Source organism: Geotrypetes seraphini, chromosome 7 (assembly GCF_902459505.1).
Source record: "Geotrypetes seraphini chromosome 7, aGeoSer1.1, whole genome shotgun sequence".
Taxonomy (NCBI): Eukaryota; Metazoa; Chordata; class Amphibia; order Gymnophiona; family Dermophiidae; genus Geotrypetes; species Geotrypetes seraphini.
Window position 1 is genome coordinate 71,522,741 of NC_047090.1, and position 20,815 is coordinate 71,543,555.

Here is a 20,815-nt window from a genome sequence, read left to right on the forward strand (position 1 = left end):
CAGTCCCTCCCTAGACATAACAGAATGGAAGATAAAGTTTTCACCTTCGATGATCTTTTTTCTGTTAGTTCCTGGAGGATTCAGTATAGCCCATCCTCTCAGTTCTGCATCACCTGCTTTCTTTGGCCTTAGTTATTCTCCTTACAGGCTTGAGGATCTTCCAGCCAGTAGATGGGTCCTGTAGGGAGTTTGCTCTTCTGTGAGTAAGCATATTACTGAAGGCTGCGTCATGTGGGTGCTTGTTGCACTGAGGTTAGTTCTACATTGTTCTTCAATGTTTTTCTATGTTGCCTTTATGCCTGTTAATTACTTGTTTTTTTCATCTTTTGCAGAGTAGACCAGTTCACAAATTGTTTATGTTGCTGGGGAGCTTCCATGAAACCCCCTTTCCTTGTCATGGATTTGTTCAGGTATGTTGCTTGGCTTTGGGACTGAACTACAGGGGGCTCTAACTATCTCTCTCTGAGGTGGGAGGAACATGTACTCAGAAAAGTGTTTGGATTTCTGCAACTCCTGGATTGTGTGAAGGGATTAACAGAAAAAAGACTATCGAAGGTGAAAATCTAATCTTCCATTACTATCAAGGCTATTTTACTGGTGGCTATTGCCTCAGCATGAAGAGTTTCAGGGCTTCAGGCTCTATTGTGCAGGGAACCCTTTCTTTGGTTCACTGAAGTGGAGATGTCTCTTCGCAAGGTGTTTTCTTTCCTTCTCAATTTGTTTCTGTCTTTCATATGAATCAGGAAGTGCAGCTGCCTGCTTTCATTTTATGGGCTCAAAGAAATGGGTCAAGTTGTTTGTGGTGCCGGATATGTGTAGAGTGCTTATCTGATATCTGGAGGTAACAAATCCCTTTCACCTTTTGGATCATCTATTTGTGTTGACTAGTCCTAGCCGTTTGGGGAGACCAGCTTCCAAGGCTTCCATTGCTAAATAGATTTGTGCAGCTGTTTTCTCGACATATATTGGTAGAGGTAAACAGCCTCCATTGTCATTGCGGGCACACTACACTAGGGATGTGACTTCTTCATGGGTGGAATCCTGATTGGTACTGCCTGAAGAAATTTGTAGGGCGGCCACGTTGTCCTCTATCCATACCTTTTCTAAATATTATAGGGTGGACATGGTGGCCCGAGCAGATGCAGCTTTTGGGTCCTTTGATAGGGTCCTTGGACCTGGTCAAGACTCGTATGCCTTTTGCATTAGAAGGGAAGATTAGGTACTTATCTCTAATTATCTTTCTAGTAGAAAGGCATTTAAGTCTTGACACTCTTCCCTGTTAGATTTCCATTTCACCTGCTTACAGTCTCAGACATAGATTTCCTGTGCCACTGCTTGGTCTTCTGATGGTCCGGAGTCCGCAGAGCACTGACTAGGCAGCGCTGCAGTTTTCAGATGTGCACCTCATCTAGAGGCAACCACTTTCCAGCTAATAATCCTTGTGTTCAGCACCAAGAAAAGAAAAAAATACTGATGTGAGAGCATGATGTTTTCTCAGTGTTAGTGACTATTGCTCTAAGGATGGGGGCTTGTTTTGGGCTTTCTTTGTTATGTTTTGTCTAATTGTCCTTTAGGGTCATAACAGACTTGGGCTGGTTTTAGAGTTCCCTGTACCCCCTCATCTTTCTCTATTTGCCTATATTTCTTGACTGCTTTGGTACAAACTGAAAAGTACAGAGCAGTGTCAGAGAAGGAGGAACTGAAAAATGCAGGTGACCCCCTTCTACACAGACTCACAAGTAGAGGTACATAAGCTACTGGTCAAAACTCGTATGTCTTTCTTCTAGAGAGATTATCAAGGTAAGTACCTAATCTTCCCTTCCTTATGTGTGTTTGTTTTGACTTTTTTGCTTGTTTGTTTGTTTTGTATTAGCAATATTATTCATTCCTGTAGGGTAAAATACAATGATTTATGAGGAGGTGCTGACAAGTTGTCAGCCAAGCAAAAAGAGAATGACATGGATATGGTTCAAACGGGATCCGGAAGGTTCGCCCCCCACATTTCGCCCCCAGCAATTCGCCCCTCACATTTCGCCCCCCACATTTCGCCCCCAGACACATTTCGCCCCCACACATTTCGCCCCCGCACATTTCGCCCCCCGGATGTTTCGCCCCCACACATTTCGCCCCCGCACATTTCGCCCCTGAGTGTCAGACTATTCCTCTCGCAGGCGATTTCTTTGCCGACACGACGGCAGGCTACAAATTCAAAGTGCACAGCTGGCTGTTCTCACTGCCTCTAATGTCGGCCCTGCAGCTCCGGACTTCCCCACACCTGCTCTTCCCCCCCCCCCTATTATTTTAAATGTTATGGCAGCCGCGGCGCTGTATCCATCGGAGGAGACTTCTAACCTCGGCCTGCCCCGGAACTCTTCCTGCAACAGCAACTTCATGTTCCTGCCTAGGCGGGTGGTGGCTGCAGGAAGAGTTCCGGGGCAGGCCGAGGTAGCGTGCACTGTCTGTCAATTCTATCAACCAATTACAGTTAAGGGGGTGCAGATGAGCCTGTTCTTGCCACGTCTCCTCCTCCCCTTCCCAGTCTTTTGAGCTTTGAATCTAAAAGGAGCGACACGCTTACTTAAGCACAGCGTCTGCCTAGCCTGTCAGCCAGTCAAGGTAGAGGGGAGGGGCGGGACCCTGTGGCACCATCCCCCCCCCCCAACGCGGGACCCTGTGGCACCAGGGGGTGCAGATGAGCCTGTTCTTGCCACGTCTCCTCCTCCCCTTCCCAGTCTAGCGACACGCTTACTTAAGCACAGCGTCTGCCTAGCCTGTCAGCCAGTCAAGGTAGAGGGGAGGGGCGGGACCCTGTGGCACCATCCCCCCCCCCCCAACGCGGGACCCTGTGGCACCAGGGGGTGCAGATGAGCCTGTTCTTGCCACGTCTCCTCCTCCCCTTCCCAGTCTTTTGAGCTTTGAATCTAAAAGGAGCGACACGCTTACTTAAGCACAGCGTCTGCCTAGCCTGTCAGCCAGTCAAGGTAGAGGGGAGGGGCGGGACCCTGTGGCACCATCCCCCCCCCCCAACGCGGGACCCTGTGGCACCATCAGCTCTTACTCCCTCTAACGCCGGCCCTGCAGCTCCGGACTTCCCCACACCTGCTCTCTTCCCCCCCCCCCCCCCCCCGATCACTATTATTTTAAATGTTATGGCAGCCACGGCGCTGTATCCATCGGAGGAGACTTCTAACCTCGGCCTGCCCCGGAACTCTTCCTGCAACAGCAACTTCATGGCCGAGGTTAGAAGTCTCCTCCGATGGATACAGCGCCGTGGCTGCCATAACATTTAAAATAATAGTGATCGGGGGGGGGGGGGGGGGGGGAGAGAGCAGGTGTGGGGAAGTCCGGAGCTGCAGGGCCGACATTAGAGGCAGTGAGAACAGCCAGCTGTGCACTTTGAATTTGTAGCCTGCCGTCGTGTCGGCAAAGAAATCGCCTGCGAGAGGAATAGTCTGACACTCAGGGGCGAAATGTGCGGGGGCGAAATGTGTGGGGGCGAAACATCCGGGGGGCGAAATGTGCGGGGGCGAAATGTGTGGGGGCGAAACATCCGGGGGGCGAAATGTGCGGGGGCGAAATGTGAGGGGCGAATTGCTGGGGGCGAAATGTGGGGGGCGAAACTTCCGTGAACCGGTTCAAACAATGATTTGAAGCAGTCAAAATGGAGAATTTTTTTCTGCAAATTGGCACTTAATGAAATAATGCTCTTTTCAGCTACAGTAGCAAAATAACACTCAAAATTTAGTAAGTTGGTTGGGCTGACAACTTTTCAGCACCCCCTCATATACTAAATTTGGAAAGATCAATTTTCAGAACAATTTATATAAATTAAAATCTTTCTTTAGATGGGGTGGGGGGATTTGGATAGGTAACTTCAGGGCTAGGGAATTTTAAAACAAAGATGCGCTTTCCAGCGAGCTCTGCTGCACTTGTGCAGGAGTTTCAACATTAGCAACATGCAAGACTACCTCATTTCTCCCTACTCCCCCCAAACACAACCTAACTGACCAACCTTTTACATACTTTGACTTTGGAGCTCCCGTTTCACTCCTCTTTGATTTATAAAAATCCTAATTCTAGTGCAGTGTGTCTAGTAGTCCTGAATGCTAGGGTTATGTCCCTGAACCTGCAAGTTGTTACAGAAGGATGTTGCACATCTTTCCGCCTCCTTCAGTGGGGCTCTCTTATGCCTCACCAGTTTTCCCTTCTGCAAGCAAATTGAGAAGGTGTTTTTCTGATTTGTTCTGATGTATTTTATTATTTTTAGGTTTAGTTTTTGATCTGAATTTCGAGTCTTGGTGCCTTAAGGTTCCCACTAGTCTGGGACCTCTGCCTGGGAGAAGAAGCAGACTCGCACTGAATCGGCAGCTAGCAGGATCAACCTTCCAGGATACCTGTCTTGCCAGCCTGCTTTAATGTTTCTGGAGCTCAGGAGTCTGTTCCCCTAGTAGCGTGCTCGCATCCCTGATTTATCTAGAGATTGAGCACAGGTTGGCACTGTATTCAGCTGTTTGGACTTTATCAGAAGCCTGCTGCATTTTTTCCTCCTCCTCCTCCCAATCATGACACGAGGATTTGAGAGGTATATTTGACTTGCTGATTCCAAAAATAACACCAGTTTTCTCCTATCAGCTCTAGTTTTTGAGATACAGAACATGTCATATACCACTCTTCACTAAGCTCGCCTATTAAAAAATCAGGATATTTTAATGTAGTGTTTAATATCTTTTAAGCATGAAGGAAACATATTATTAAAAATTAAAAGAAAAGTGTACAACAAGCATGTCAAACTTGCATCCCACAACAAACATCTTTGCGGCCTAGCCAATGTAATCCAATAAGTCATAACTAGAGTCGCAAAATTTCTCCCACAATCCATTGGCGCCAAGCAGTCACCCAGCTAAAAATGATAACGTACGAGTATAACCAGTTGCTTATTCTTAATAAGTACTATGATGCAGACACCTTTGCTACCCGAGACAAGTTTGCGCCTCTAATCATAATGCACCATTTCCCTCCACTAATACTAGCAGTGAATCAGACGATAATACCTACCATGCCATTAGTCTTGCTTGGTGCACCTAACAAGAAATATTTCGCCTTCAGAGTACAATAAAAATACGAGTATAGGTTTATTTATGTTACACTTATTAATTTGTGCAAATATTCTCTGTCTGGTAAGTTAATATTTAAGAAAAGATACTGATTTTTATTGAAATTTTTGGGTGTGTTAATGATTACTCATTTATTTCAGCTCTTTGTATTCAGTATGTCTTTATCGAAACCAAGTGGTAGTAAAACTAAACAAAAAATTGCTGATAAATATCGAAATTTCCAAGAAAAGTAGGAATTGGAGTATTTTTGCTGTGAAATAAAAGATAAAATAATTTGCTTGATATTTAATAATGCTATTAGAGCACCAAAGAGCTCACCCAGCTCACTCAGTTGTTAAAAGACATAGCTGTCTCCAGTTGTTATCCATAAAGTTCCTGGTGCATGACACACTTTTATCCCAGGACAAGCAGGCATGATATTCTCACACATGGGTGACGTCATCTACGGAGCCCCAGCGCGGACAGCTTTTTAAGCAAACTTGCTAGAAGTTTCAAGTTTGCACACTGCACCACGCATGTGCTAGCCTTCTCGCCACTAGAGGGCGCATCCCCACCTCGTGGTCCTCAGTTCGTTTTCATCCGCGGAGCCAGAAGCCCTGTGGATTATCTGTGCTAAGATTGCCTTCTGTCGCCGCGGCTGTGTTGCATTTTTTGACGCGGTCGCTGCGTTTTTGGTTTATTTCTTTCTTTCTTTCCTTCTTTCATAAAAAAAAAAAAAAAAAAAATATTTTTCGTTTCCGCGCTCCGGGGGCTCCCGGGAGCCGTGGCCGAGGAACCTCGCTTGTTCCCGGCCTTGTTTTGGGCCCATGTCCCGGCCCGTAACGGGATTTAAGAAGTGTGGTAGGTGTGATCGACTTTTGTCCATCACTGATCCTCACAGGTGCTGCCTGAGGTGTTTGGGGCCCCATCACCCGACAGCGTCGTGCCCTAAGTGTGCCACCTTCCAGAAACGGGCTCTTAACCGTCGAAAGGCCCGGATGGCTGATCTCTTCGCCGTTGATACCCCGGCGGGGAAGGCCTCGAGCTCGGCCTCGGCTTCGGCCCCGGCCTCGACCTCGGCCTCGACCTCGGACCCCTCGGTTCCCTCGAAGCTGGTCGCTTCGCAGAAGCAAGCCTCGGGTAAGTCTCCACTTCCTTCCTCAGCTCCATCTGTCAGGAAGCCATCCTCGGGCTCTTCGTCGGCGGGACCGCCGGCCTCGACCCAGACCAAGGGAGGAAGGAGTGTTTCTTTGAAACATGGACCGTTTTGGGTCTGGGTTCTCCAACCTTTTTGGATACAAACTGTTTCATGTTCATTTTTATGTTTGTTCATTAAAGACTTTGGCGTCTTGTACACCATTCATGCAGTTTTTTCCTTTGTTCCTTGCCAAAGTTATATAACATTAAACGGCACTATGAACAGCATAAATAAAAATATGACAATTAAGAAGGATTAATGAGATGAGAAAAGTTGAAAGAGCTCAAATTGGGACTGAAAAAAATAACAGTTCATATTTACTAAAGTATCACAAGAAAGTGAAGCGGCGATTCATGCAAGCTACGCCTTGTCAGAGTTGATAGCTAAACACTCGAAACCTTTTACCAAAGGTGATTTCATCAAGGAATGTCTAAAGCCACAGAAATTGTTTGTCCTGGAAATGTGAAAGTTTTTCAAACAATCTCTTTATTTTGAAATACAGTTGCAGAAAGAATTACTGATTTGGCCAGCTATTTAAGAGATCTTCGAAAAAGCACAATTCCAGCTTATAGTACAATCCCTAATCCTAACTCTACTAGATTACTTCAACATCCTCTACCTCCCCTGCCCTGCTACAATGACTAAACAACTACAAACAATCCAAAATACAGCTCTGAGACTCATCTACTCATTGAGAAAACATGACCATATTACAGAAGCATACATCAACTCATTGGCTACCAATCCAAGAAAGAATACTATTTAAATTCTACTGTATGTTATTTAAAGCCTTAAATGGAGACAGCCCAACCTACCTGAACAACCGCCTCATCCAAACCACCTCAATCAGACAGAAAAACACACACCCCATTCACACACCCCTCGATCAAATAAGTAAAATGAAAAAAACTATACGATGGCCTCCTGGCCACTCAAGCAGCTAAACTAGATAACCAAATCTCCAATCTACTGATAACGACACCAGACTACAAGACGTTCAGAAAAGAAATAAAAACTACATTCTTCAAGAAATTCCTGAAACAGCCCTAACTTCAAACTTACCGTCCTTCCCCCCTCCCTCTTCCCGCACACAGAAACTACATAACCTATTCTTTACCTCTCTAGAAACGACAAATGTTCTTCCATTGTAACCCTCTGTTTTTTCTCTCTTGTAATCCGCCTTGAACCGCAAGGTAATGGCAGAATAGAAATCTCTAATGTAATGTAATGTAATCAGATCAAAGCAAAATCATCTCGTTTCAAAACTTTTTTCCATTGCCTGTGACAAGAGTACAGATATTGGAGGCGTAGCTCAATTAGCTGTTTCTTCATGCTTGCAACACAAATTTCAACATTTTTGAGGAATTATTGAAACTGGTACCGATGTGTGGCACTACAATGGAACAAGATATATTTATTTATTTATTTATAAATTTCAAATTAACAAGTCAAGATAAATCTTGTACAGAAAGTGATTACAACAAAAGAACAAAGAAGGACCTCATAAATTTACATAGAAACCAAATATTGTATAATCTCTCAAGTCCACCATATGATCCATGATGTAAAATAAACGGAACTAACAAAGAAATATTAATTAAAGATAATTGGTACGTGGTTAACTGATGTTCAGGCGTCTAATATCTTGAAGCCCTCATTCTTTCCCCTTCTCCAGGTGGGACAAGGAGAGAAGGGCCGTCAATTGGTTTGGCTCAAAGAAAACATATTTCTGAGAATTATATTGAACTATGCATTTGCAGGGATGGCGAAGATAGTTCCCCCAAGAGCCAAAACTCCAGGTTTTAGTAATAGAAACTCCTTTCTACGTCTTTGTGTATCTCTTGCCAAATCTGGGAACATCTGTATCTTTAAATCAAGAAACTTTTTCTCTTTGTTTTTGAAGAATAGTCTCAAAAGCCAATTTTTATCCAACGTAATAGCCAGGGTCACAATCAATGTAGCAGGTATTGCAACTTCTTTATCAGATAGTTCAAGTAAAGCAGATACATCAATAGGTCCCTGAGTTTTTTCTTGAAGATCCTGATTTTTATTAGGTAAATAATAGACCTGGGTGAAAGGAGGTAATGAATCTTCCGATACTTCCAATATCTCCAGCAAATACCGCTTTAACATTTCTCTTGGAGTCACTGTTGATATTCGTGGAAAATTAATCAGTCTTAAGTTATTATTCCTAGAGAAATTTTCAAATGTCTCTATCTTCCTTCTTAGATTAATATTATCCTTAATTAAAGTGTCTTGTAGCAACTTGGAAGATTTAAGTTGATCTTTAATACTCTGGATATCTAACTTTGATTCTCCCAGGTCTTGTTTTATCTGTAGAACTTCTTTCTCCTGAGTTTTTATTTTCCCCTCAATTTGAAGGTGATTAGTATTTACTGTTCTAACTAGATTGGCAGTCAAATCCCACAAAGCCTCCAATGTAACTTCTTGGGGCTTTACAATATTAAAAGTCTGCAAGTTTGATAGTAAGAAATTAGGCTCACCAGCCAAAGGATCCTCTCCTCTCCGTTCCTCCTGTGTCAGGGTTGACCCCAGCGTTGTAATGTCCTTGTGTGCTCTCAGGCTCTGCTGCAATCCGTGCGAGCCTGAGTCGATGTTTGTCTCGCCGTTCCCTGCAGCCTCTGGGTGGGAGCTCATGCCGACTTCCAGCTGCCTCTCCACTCCCGGGGAACTGGCGGCTCGAGGGTTGGGAGGAGGGATTCTTACGTCGGGGCTCAGCGAGATCTCATGAGCCCGAAGAGACGCCTCCAGTCCGTTTCCAGGAAGTGTCTCAGGCGGGAGCGACACCGACGTTCCAATGGCGCCCTGCATCCGTCTCAGCAACTCCTCAATGTTGCCAGGGGAGGCTACTCCGGGACACCGCGAGGTTGAAAAGGCTCCCTTTCCTCTCCTCTTTGGCATGATCAAAAGTCTACAGCGAAAAAACGCCAGAAAACCAAGTTCCCTAAGGTAAGGTTTGCGGGCGGTTGCTCAGTGAACCACGACCGCGGCCATCTTGGATCGTCCTCGCCGGAACAAGATATATTTAATTGTGTTTATGAACTTCTGCAAAAATACAATATACCTCTGTCAAAACTAACTTCTGTAGCTACAGATGGAGCTCCTTCAATGGCCAGAAAAAACAATGGCTTTGTGACATTACTGCGAGAAAACAAAGTAAAACTTGTGACGGATCCAAGATTCATCATATGCATTGCATTGCACAAAGGTAATAAACATGAAAAATGTGACATTTGTTTAAAAAAAATTATCAATTTCTTAAGGTCTCAAGCAAAAGTCAACGACAGTTCTCTGCTTTCTTAAGTGAATTAGAAAGCAAATATTCCAGTTTGTCTTGCTTTACTGAGGTACGTTGGCTATCTGCTCCAATGTCCTTAAACAATTCTGGGACTTGAAAGAAGAAATATGTCAGTTTTTAATAACTAAAAATCAAGACACAAGACACAAGATTTATCCTTCATGGTTAATATTAAAAAAACAAACAAACACTTAAACGATTTAAATTTAAAACTGCAAGGAAAAGATCAGATCATTCCGAACATTTGTGATCAAGCTAAAGCATTCCAATATAAGCTAGCACTTTGGGAAAAGCAGTTGAAAAATGAAGATTTAATGCACTTTCCAACATGCAACATAAACAAAACAAGTTTAGGTGAAATTGCATCGTATCAAAAATACGCAGAAAAATTTTTAAGCCTTAGAACTGAGTTTGAAACAAGATGTGCAGATTTTAAATCTTTTAAAGAAAAGTTTTTTTTCTATGTTTTCTTCGGTTTTCCCAATATATATAGAATCAGTACCTAATCATACGCAAATGGAAATAATTGAGATCCAGTGCAATTCAGATTTGAAGACAAAATACAGTGAAGTTGACTTGCTTGAATCTTACAAATATTTGCCAGCCAGGTTTGAAAATACCATATTTTTTGGTCCATAAGACGCACTTTTTCCACCCTCATCTTTGACTGCAGCCAATCACAGAGTGGTGCGGAACCAGGCAGGAAGCACAAAGGTCACACTCCTGCATTGTGTGTCACTCTGCAAGGAGAAAGGCAGCCGTCCAGCAGGAGACCGCGCTGTACCACCGTACTTAAAAAAGGTACCGGGGGGGGGGGGGGGGCTTTGGGCTGCAGGCTGTTTTGGGCTGTGGGCTTCCCAGCACTAGACCACTAGATGCACCTATGTGCAGGGAGGAAAAACCAAGAAAAAAAATTCTGAACCAAATTTTTTTTTTCTTGGTTTTTCCTCCTCTACAGGTGGGTGCTTATGGACCAAAAAATACGGTAAATTCACATATGAAATTATTTACATGTGCGAGCAGTTATTTATACTTATGAAAAGAAATAAGTCTCCTATCAGATCCAGAATTACCAACGTTCACCTTGGGGTCAGTTTTAAAAGTAATCACTGCGGACAATATTTCCCCCCCCAATAGGAAAAATAGTAGCAGGGAAGAGATGCCAAGTGTCAGGAAGAAAGCATTAATTTTATTGTTGCTCTTGTTCTTTTTTTTTTTATACTGTACTTTTCTAAATCTAAGTTTCTATTAAAAATGATGTTTTTGCGGCCCACATAAACTTAAACCTTGTTTATTTGGCCCATGTCAACCTTTGAGTTTGACATGCTTGGTGTACAACATGAAAATTTACTTATTTCATACCAAAAGTACAAGTTTATGATACTAATTTTCCAGTCATTCAACACACAAAAAGCTTCTTCTATAAGACTTCCAAGAGTGGGATCTGCAAGGACAATCCTGCATAAGATTCCAACAATAGTCTTCCATCATGTGTGCATCCCATCTTCCTTGGTATATGGCTTCCATTGTTTTTATGTCTTGGTGAAACCGTTTACCTTGCTCTTCGCTTAAGTTACCAAAGTTCTCTGGAAAGCGGAAGTAAGGAAGAAGTATGGAATTATAGGCCAGTAAGTCTGACTTCTGTGGTAAGCAAATGAATGGAAATACTTTTAAAGCAGAGAATGGTCAAGTTTCTGGAATCCTGTGGATTACAGGACCGCAGGCAACATGGATTCACTAGAGGTAGGTATTGTCAGACAAATCTGATCAATTTCTTTGAGAGGGTGACCAGAGAATTGGATAGAGGATGTGCGCTAGATGTGGTATATTTTAAATTTTAGCAAAGCCTTTGACAGTGTTCCACACAGACGTCTAATAAATAAACTGAGTGCCTTCAGGATGGGTCCCAAAATGACAGGCTGGGTCAAGAATTGGTTGAGTGGAAGGCGACAGGGTAGTGATCAGTGGAGATTGCTCTGAAGAAAGGGATGTTACCAGTGGTGTGCCTCAAGGTTCTGTTCTTGGGCCTGTTCTTTTTAACATTTTTATAAACGATATTGCTGAAGGGTTGTTGGGTAAGATTTGTCTCTTTGCGGATGATACCAAAATCTTCAATAGAGTAGACATGCCGGATGGTGTGAATAACATGAAGAAAGACCTTGCGAAGCTTGAAGAATGATCTGAAATTTTTTCAGCTAAAATTTAATGCTAAGAAATGCAAGGTCATGCATTTGGGCTGCAAAAACCCGAGGAAATGGTACAGATTAGGGAGTGAAGAGCTTATGTGCACGACAGAAGAGTGGGACTGGGTGTGATTGTATGTGAGATCTTAAGGTGGCCAAACAGGTTGAAAAAGTGACTGTGAAAGCTAGAAGGATGCTAGGTTGCATAGGGAGAGGTGTGGCTAGTATGGAAAAGGAGGTATTGATGCCCCTGTATAAGACTTTGGTGAGACCACATTTAGAATATTGTGTACAATTCTGGTGGCCGCACCTTCAAAAAGATATTTTAAAAAATGCTATAGGGTCTTCTTCATAAGGCGTATGGGGACAGACTTAAAGATCTCAATTTGTATACTTTGGAGGAAAGGCAGGAGAGGGGAGCTATGATAGAGACGTTTAAATACTTACGTAATGTAAATGCGTATGAGTCGAGTCTCTTTAATTTGAAAGGAAACTCTGCAATGAGAGGGCATAGGATGAAGTTAAGAGGTGATAGGCTTCGGAATAATCTAAGGAAATACTTTTTTACAGAAAGGGTGGTAGATGCATGAACAGTCTCCCAGAAGAGATGGTGGAGACAGACTGTGTCTGAATTCAGAAGGGCCTGGGATAGGCACATGGGATCTCTCGGAGAGAGAAAGAGATAATGGTTACTGCGAGTTGGCAGACTAGATGGGCCATTTGGCCTTTATCTGCCATCATGTTTCTATAATGTAAGTGACTCTGCAGATAATGGACTTAACATTCATGTTACAGCCAAGCCTGTTGAAATGAAAGAGCATATCCTCTACTAATTGTGTGTAGTTGTCTGCCACTTTGTTGCCAAGAAAGTTTTTCACAACAAGAACAAATGAATACCAGGCACATGATTTGATTTCATTTATTGATGCTTTGAAATGTGGGTCATTTATAAGTTGTCTAATCTGTGGACCACTGAAAATTCCTGCCTTCAGTTTTTCTTTTTTTAATTCTTTATTTATATTTTGAAAATTTATATAAGCATTTACAACTTGTTCAAAAAAAACAGAGAGCATTACTAATCAGGAATAAATCTTTAATTCAGAGACAAAAAAAAAGAAAAAGAAGAAAATCTTTACTCTTCCAAAGACCACCCAAAAAAGTTATGGGGCAGTGGTCAGAAAACAAGAACTAGAAGGGGAAACAAATAAGGGAAAGGCATTAAACTGATATTTATCCACCTATCATTCACAAGTCATACATTTATTGTTCAATCAAGACCACTGGAGATTTTCTTAATATCAGTGAAGACCCTCAAATGCTTCGGATCAAAGAAAACATATTTTATACCCAGGTATCTTATTTTACATTTACATGGATATGCCAACAAATATTATCCTAAAGCCCAAATTTCTTCCCTCGGCGCCAGAAACTTCTTCTATCTTGTGTAATTTTAGTCACATCTGGGTAAATTCAAATTTTTTGACCAAAAAATGGAACATGAGAATTACGAAAAAATAGTCTCATCACCACATTAAGGTATTGCTCAAAAACAAAAGATAACAGAAGTGTTGCTTGAACACTTACTTCTGATAATGAATCTTCTGATAGTTGATAAATCCTGAAAAACAGCATCTCTCTCCTGGGCCTGGACCTCTTTGACCTGGGCTTCCTCCAGAGTTTGTAAGAAACTGGCCAGAAGTGTATCTGATTTAAAAGTGGAATTGCTGTACAAGAAAATTTCAACACTTCTACAAGATATTTTTTTTAAAGATCCAAAGGAGGTTTAGGGAAGTTCAGAACCTGAAGATTGTCTTCTATTAAGTTTCTCAATTTTTTCCATTTTCTGGTGCAAAATTGTATTATCTTTAATTATGGACAACACATTATCCTTAAGCTCTTTAGTTTCCTTTTTTGTTAGATCAATATCTGAAGCATATTCCTGTTTTAAAGTCTCCAGTGACTGAGAAAGAAGATAACTACTCACAATTAAAGATGTTTCCTGGGCAAATTTTACTAATGTCCCATTTAGCTTCTGAATAGCCTTCCAGATACTATCCAGAGTTACCATCTCAGGGTTACAGAAATCCAATATGGTTCCTTTAGCTCTTTGTTTGGTATTTGATTTATTGGGTCTCGCTCCATTGCCTAGAGTTTCCTCTCCCATGATAGACGTCAGGAAACTACCTATTCCACTCGTTCAACACCTGGAGGAGATGAGATGTCTTGCCCCCAGAAACGCTACTACTCCTTTCAATGCAGGGCTTCGCTTTCAAGGATCTAGAGGTGGAACTCTAACAGCAAAATGTCCAGGGTCCGCTGCATTGGGGAGGAAGCTTGGACAGCAGCAGCTGCATCTTCACACTCCCCTTACGCTTTGTTTGGGGCATATCTGCAAACAAGAAAACCTGCTGCAGGAGCTCTCTTCAGCAAAAGAAACACAGTCAGAGATTGTCTGCTATCTTGCTACGCCCTAGTTGCCTGCCTTCAGTTTTTCCATGGTAAATCTAGGTAACATATGTGCTATATATTCAATGCATAAACTGTCTTTATTCAGAGTCTTTACAAATTGTTTCAGCAGGCCTATCTCGTGCTACCAAAGATTGATTGATTACATTTTGTCCTCCAACCTCCATATATTCCCTTGGAGGCCAATCTATTTTTGTCCAATGTTCATGTTTGGCTCTTTTAAATAGTGGTAAAAAAATTAATAAATTCAACCATATCTAAGAAACTAGAGCTGATGTGGTCTATCCAATGCAGTTTTCTGAATTGGCGCCCCAAATAACCCCAGGAACAGGTTAAAAAGAAACCCAAAAACCAAGGCACCAAGAAATTTTTTTTGTTGTTGGCCTGTTAGTAGCAGATGCTCTTTATGACATTAATAGTCTTTTTATTTTTTTATGTTTTTAGTATTTATATACCACTTATAACCTAAGTGGTGTATATAAGCATTTTTCCCTGTCTGTCATGATCAAAGTTTCCGTTTATTCTATCTCCACTTGCAGAATGCTCTGGATCAGGCAGTGGGTGGGAGATTCGGCTTTTAAGGCCACTCTCAGTAGACTTCCTTTCAAAGGACAGATGCTTTTTGGCAAGGGCCTGGATGATCTTATGGCTAGCATGACATGTCATTTCCCTAAAGCTCACAGTATGCAGATCTTGAGCCGCTAGGGACTATGGGCATAGAAATTTTCAGGACTTTCAAAGATTTTGGCCATACTCGGGTAATTATACCTCTGAGGCCTACTCAAGGGTCCAGACAGAGGTCAGATAACTGCAAGCCTCTGGTTCTCGATCATCTCTAGCCTACATGAAAGCCCAATGATGCCAGCTCAGCAGCCACACCCTCCCACATAGGGGGCAGATTGTCAGTTTACTGGAGGACCTGGGCACAGATATGCTCAGACTGCTAGGTTCTGAAGATCATTCGAGAGGACTACAAGATCGAGTTGTCATTCTCCATATGATAGTGCCCAAGAAAGACTCAAATGATTGGAGACCAATCCTGGATCTCAAATCTATCAATGCATTGCTTCAAGTGCCTGATTTCCATATGGAGACTGTGTTCGGTTATCACAGCAGTAACACCTGGAGAATTCCTAGTTTTCCTGGATTTAACAGAGGCCTTTCTATATATTCCAATCTTTCTGGGTCACAGGAGATTCGTAAGTTTCGATGTTCTGGAATGGCATTTCCAATTCTCTGCATTGCCCTTTGGTCTAGCAATGGCGCCACACACCTTTACCAAGGCAGGAATCCAGGTGCATCCTTGGACAATTTGGCTGTTTGGAGCCCTGTCCAAAGAGTAAGGAGAGCAAGCAGTGACACAGGTAGTTCATCTTCCGCAGGAGCTAGGATGGATAGTCAATTTTCAAAAAGAACTATTTGGTTCCAGCCCAATGCCTGGAATACCTGGGAGTCTGTCTTGACACGGCAGTGGGCTGTGCTTTTCTTCCAGAGCCAAGCCACACAGAAGATCATGGAAAAGATAATGGACCTTTTGCAGAGGGCAGCTTCTGCGTGACATTACCTTCAAGTGCTGGGGTCTGTGGCAGAGACCATAGATATGGTTCCTTGGATGAAAGCTTATATGCATCTCCTTCAAGACTCTCTGCTGTCCCATTTCCATGGAGGAAGGAGGCGCAAAATAGCTTGAGGTGGTGGCTTTAGCCAGCTTCCCTCTCTAAGGAAATACTACTTGTACATAGACTCCTGGATAATATTGATGACCAACGCCAGCCTTTTTGGTTGTGGTGGTCATTACAACGGGCAACCTGTTCAGGGCAGTTAGTCTCAAAGAAAAAGGTCCATAAATCGCCTGGTGCTATGAGTAATTCATTAGGCGTTGTTGTTGGCATCATCCCTAGAAGGCAAGGCAGTTTGAGCCTTTTTGGACAGTGTGACAGCAGTGACTGGCAAGGAGGCACCAAAAGTGCTCCATTGCACCTAGAGGCTCAACTCTTGCTGTGATGGGCGGAAGCCTACCTGCAGGCAATCTCCACAGCTCATCTAGCGGGAACGGAAAATGTTCAAGCTGACTTTCTCAGCTGGCAGACCTTGGATTGGGGTAGTGGCCACTATCCCCATAGGCATTTGACTGCATCGTTCAGCGTTGGGACCTCTAGATGGATCTGATGGCATCAGTGATGAACAACAAGGTGGATTGCTTATACATCTGAAGATCTGACCTTGGAAGCACAGTGTTGGACGCGTTAGTTCAACCTTGGTTGGAGAGAGGGCTCTTATACGTGTTTCTCCCTTGGCCCATGTTAGGTTGTGTCATCTGCCGTATTGCAAAACATCAGGTTTTGGTTGTTCTGGTAGCACTAGATTGGGCCTTCAGGCTGTGGTACGTAGACATGGTTTGTCTGCAGAAGGACAAGAAACTCTGCTTACCAATATACAAGGATCTCTTGACTCAAGGTCTGGTCCCCATAGAGAATTCAGAACACTATGGGCTAATGACATGACTCTTGAGCGGGCAGCCCAAGGTTATTTGGAGGTGGTTATTGCCACTCTCCTTAGAACAAAGAAGACTTCGACTTTGGCTGCCTATGCTAAGACCTGGAAGATGTTTCAACACTGGTGTGCTAAGAATGACATTGAACCTTTTGAGGGTTCCAATATCGGTGGTCCTAGCTTTTTTTGCAAGTAGGGCTTGAGAAAGGCCTAGTAGTGGTTGCTTCTTTGAAAGTGCATGTTGCAGGTCTCTCATGCTTCTGAGCTTGAGGGGATAAAGATTCATTGACCTTTCATCCTGATTGGCAAGATTCTTAAAGGGGCACTTCAGTTGCATCCTCCTTTTCCATTCTGGAATCTTAATCTAGTACTCCAAGGGCTCAATAAAGCCCTGTATGAACCTTTACAGGAAGTTTCTCTACTGGACCTTATGGTCCAAGACAAATGTTCCTGGTGGCAGTTTCATCAGCAAGAAGGGTTTTGGAATTGCAGGCACTCTCATGCAGGGAGCCATTCCTCAAAATTACAGAATCACATTGTATAAAAATTTCCAACAATAGGCTATTTCTATATGCACATTCTAATTTCCAGACCAAGGTGGCATTAGATTTCTAACATAAGCACTCAGTTGCCCTTAGTGTTTTTCCATAGGCTACCTATTCATGAAGGTGACATTGTCTTGCATGCAGAAGAGCCTTAGCTTTATACTTGGAGTGTTCTAATGCTTAGTCTACCTAGCTTTCTATTTCTTAAATAGGATTTTGAAATTGTACAGAATTACAATATTAAATGAACTTAGCTCATATAGGCCTCCTTTTATGAAGCAGTGTTAGGCTTTTTTATTGCCGGCCATGGCGGTATTAGCTCTAATGCTCATAGGAATTGTATGAGCATTGGAGCTTTTACCGCCGTGGCTGGCGATAAAAAAGCCTAATGCGGTGGGGATAATATTTTACATTAATAATTAAGATGTCATCAATAGAAGGTACAAGTTGACAGTAGAGGGAAAAGGGGGCACAGAAATAAAAGCAAAAAAAACCCCTAAAACCTAATTAAGACTCTCAGCTAAATCAGCATATTATAAATTGCCTCCAGTCTTACTCAGCCAGGTGCAAAAATTTGGGCAAGGCTTTAAGAAATTTTGCAATACCTTCCCTCCCTGAAGAAATTTTAACTGATTTCAGCATCTAAATGTCAGATGAAATTTAATGTGGAAAAGTTCAAAGGAATACATACTTGGAAAAATAAGCTTGACTATAGGTATAGAATGCTGAGCTCTGAGTTAGGAGTTACCATCCCCCCAAAAAATATTTTAGTCTTTATGGGTAATATATTGAAATTTTCAGCCCAGTGTTGCAACTGCTAGAAAACAAATAGAATTTTGGGGATTATTCTAAAAGGGTAAGGAAACGGAATATCTTCGAGCCTCTGTAGTAAGTTCGCGGTTCATCCATACCTTGAGAACTGTGTAAAGTGCAGGTCACTCCATCTAAACAAAGTTTAGAAGGGTGACAAAAAGAATGAAACATCTCCCTAATAAGGAGAGGCTAACAGGTTTGTACTCTTTAACTTGGAGAAAAGAAAGCTGAGAGGGAATATGACAGTTATAAAATCATGTGTGGGATAGAATGATTAAGTAGGGCATGGTGGTTTAATCTGTCAAACACAAAATTAAAAGGACATTCCATGAAACTAATGACCAGCAGATTGAAATAAACCTGTAGAAAGATATATATTTCTTCATGTGATGTAGTAGTAAGCTGTGGAATCTGTTGCTGGAAAGATGTATGAAGGCGACCCAACATAGTAAGATTCAAAAGAAGTTTGGACAAGTTCCTGAGGAAATTCTATTAAAAAATAATTAGCCAAGTCAGTTTGGGAGAGCCATGACTCATCCTGAGAAGTACTAGCCACTGCTGGAGACAAGATGTTGGGCTTGGTGGACTCAGCATGGCACTTCTTATGTTCTTATCTGGAACAGTTAATATTTGTTCCCTTGTTACTTAATTCTGTACTTACCAGGGAGTTAAAGAAACAAAAAAAGTCCCAAGAAATATCTTTAGCATAGAATTAGAACATAAGAATTGTCATACTGGGGCAGACCGAAAGAATAAGCAGTGGATTTCCCCAAGCCATCTCAATAATGGCCTATGGACTTCTCTTTTAGGAAATTATTCAATCCTTTTTAAAATCCTGCTAAGCTAACTGATTTCACCACATTCTCCGGCAACGAATTCCAGAGTTTAATTATACGTGTGAAGAAATCTTTTCTCCAGTTTGTTTTAAATCTACTTAGTAGCTTCATTTCATGCCCCCTAGTCCTAGTATTTTTGGAAAGAGTGAATAAGCAATTCACATCTACCCTTTCCACTCCACTCGGTATTTTATAGATCTCTATCATATTAGATAGATTAGATCAGTGGTCCCCAACCCTGTCCTGGAGGACCACCAGGCCATTCGGATTTTCAGGCTAGCCCTAATGAATATGCATGAAAGAGATTTGCATATAATTGAAGTGACAGGCATGCAAATCTGCTCCATGCATATTCATTAGGGTGATCCTGAAAACCCGATTGGCCTGGTGGTCCTCCAGGACAGGGTTAGAGACCACTGGATTAAATCATATCACCCCTGAGTATCTCTTCTCCAAGCTGACTAGCAGGAGCAAGTTCTGGAAAAGCATTCATTTTATATTCATGAAAAGTAATATCCTTGTCCTGAAACACTTGCACATGTGGATGTTCTGCATGGTATATTTGTTCTATCTGAATGTAAATGTTTGGTAATCCTAAATTTGATACATGCTATGCTTTTAGGATTAAATGAAGTGGATTACAGCTTATTTCCTGACAGAGCGCTGCAAGAGCAATGGCTACGGTCTTACCTAGAGGCCTATAAGGAATATAAAGGCTTTGATAAAGATGTCAGTGAAAAAGAAGTGGAAGTACTGTATGTACAAGTGAACCAGTTTGCATTGGTGAGTTCTGAACACATAAGCTTCCTTTGTATTCTTCTGGACTAGAGAGTTGCGCGGGGACGGGAATCCCGTCCGTCCCCACACGTCCCTATAAACTTCAGAAATAGTTATTTCATTTAATTATGCTACTGAATTAAAGGCTCTGGAAGAGACCCATTTACAAATAAGCAAAGAGACTATTAATTTGGAAATATTAATTGGGAAGAATACATACTTTGTAAACAGGTTTCTACCAGAGCCTCTAATGTAAATATAAAATATAAATGCTCAGCTGATGAGAACCTCCAAGCTGTCAGCTGAGTACTTCCTTTGCAGTTGGCCGGGGGTCCCTTTTGCCAAGCTTGGCAGGCAGCAGTAGTGTCCCTGAGTCACAGATGCTGGCACCTCAGTGGCTCATGGATGCTGCCAGTGACTGCTGTGCTTGGTGGAGGGGAGTTCTGGCCGTCTCTAGAGGAGGTCCTCTGCTGGCGGTACTTGGGGATCCCCACCAGTCACAGCAAGGGTCAGCAAGTACTTCAACACTGTAGAAATAAAACCAGAAATGCATTTTCTTTTCTTTTGAACACAATACAAAGATATCTGCTATATACATTTCCCAAAGCTAACATATTTTAGTCAATAAATTCTGTTTTTTACCTTTGTTGTCTGGAGACTTTTTTTTCCATAAAGTTTGACCCCGTTTCTTTTTTCCGCTTTCCCATCTTCTGTAAATTCTTCTGATGCTGTCTATTGGTTCCTCCTACCATGATGCAGCATTTATCCCTTTCTCATCTTTCGTGCCTGCCCACCAGCCCCATGCCCAACATTTCTCATTCTATCACTCCTCTCCAGCACCATGCCACATCTCTCCCTCCATTCCCTTCACCACTATGTCCAACATTCCTCCCTCTTGCATCCATTTCAATCTGTCCCACTGTTCCCTTTCCACCACAATATTTCTCCCTCTCATCTGTACCTCACTCCCTCCCTATGACCAAAAATCTCCCTTTTTTCCATTCCCGTGTACACAACCATCTCTTTCCCTCCATTTCTCTCTCCCAAGTCAATGCCTTCTGTGTCCAAAAACGCATTCCCTCCCTCACCTCA

The 20,815-nt window shown here is 42.4% G+C and overlaps 1 protein-coding gene across 3 annotated transcripts in view; it reads left to right on the forward strand.

Annotated features, from left to right (window-relative positions):
* ETNK1 (ethanolamine kinase 1) overlaps positions 1–20,815 on the forward strand; it is a 144,959-nt gene that overhangs the window by 94,453 nt on the left and 29,691 nt on the right. For all 3 annotated transcript variants that reach the window (XM_033951574.1, XM_033951576.1, XM_033951575.1), the window contains one exon: positions 19,569–19,729. In XM_033951574.1, coding sequence (XP_033807465.1) covers positions 19,569–19,729 — 161 coding nt within the window. The remainder of the gene's footprint in view (positions 1–19,568; positions 19,730–20,815) is intronic.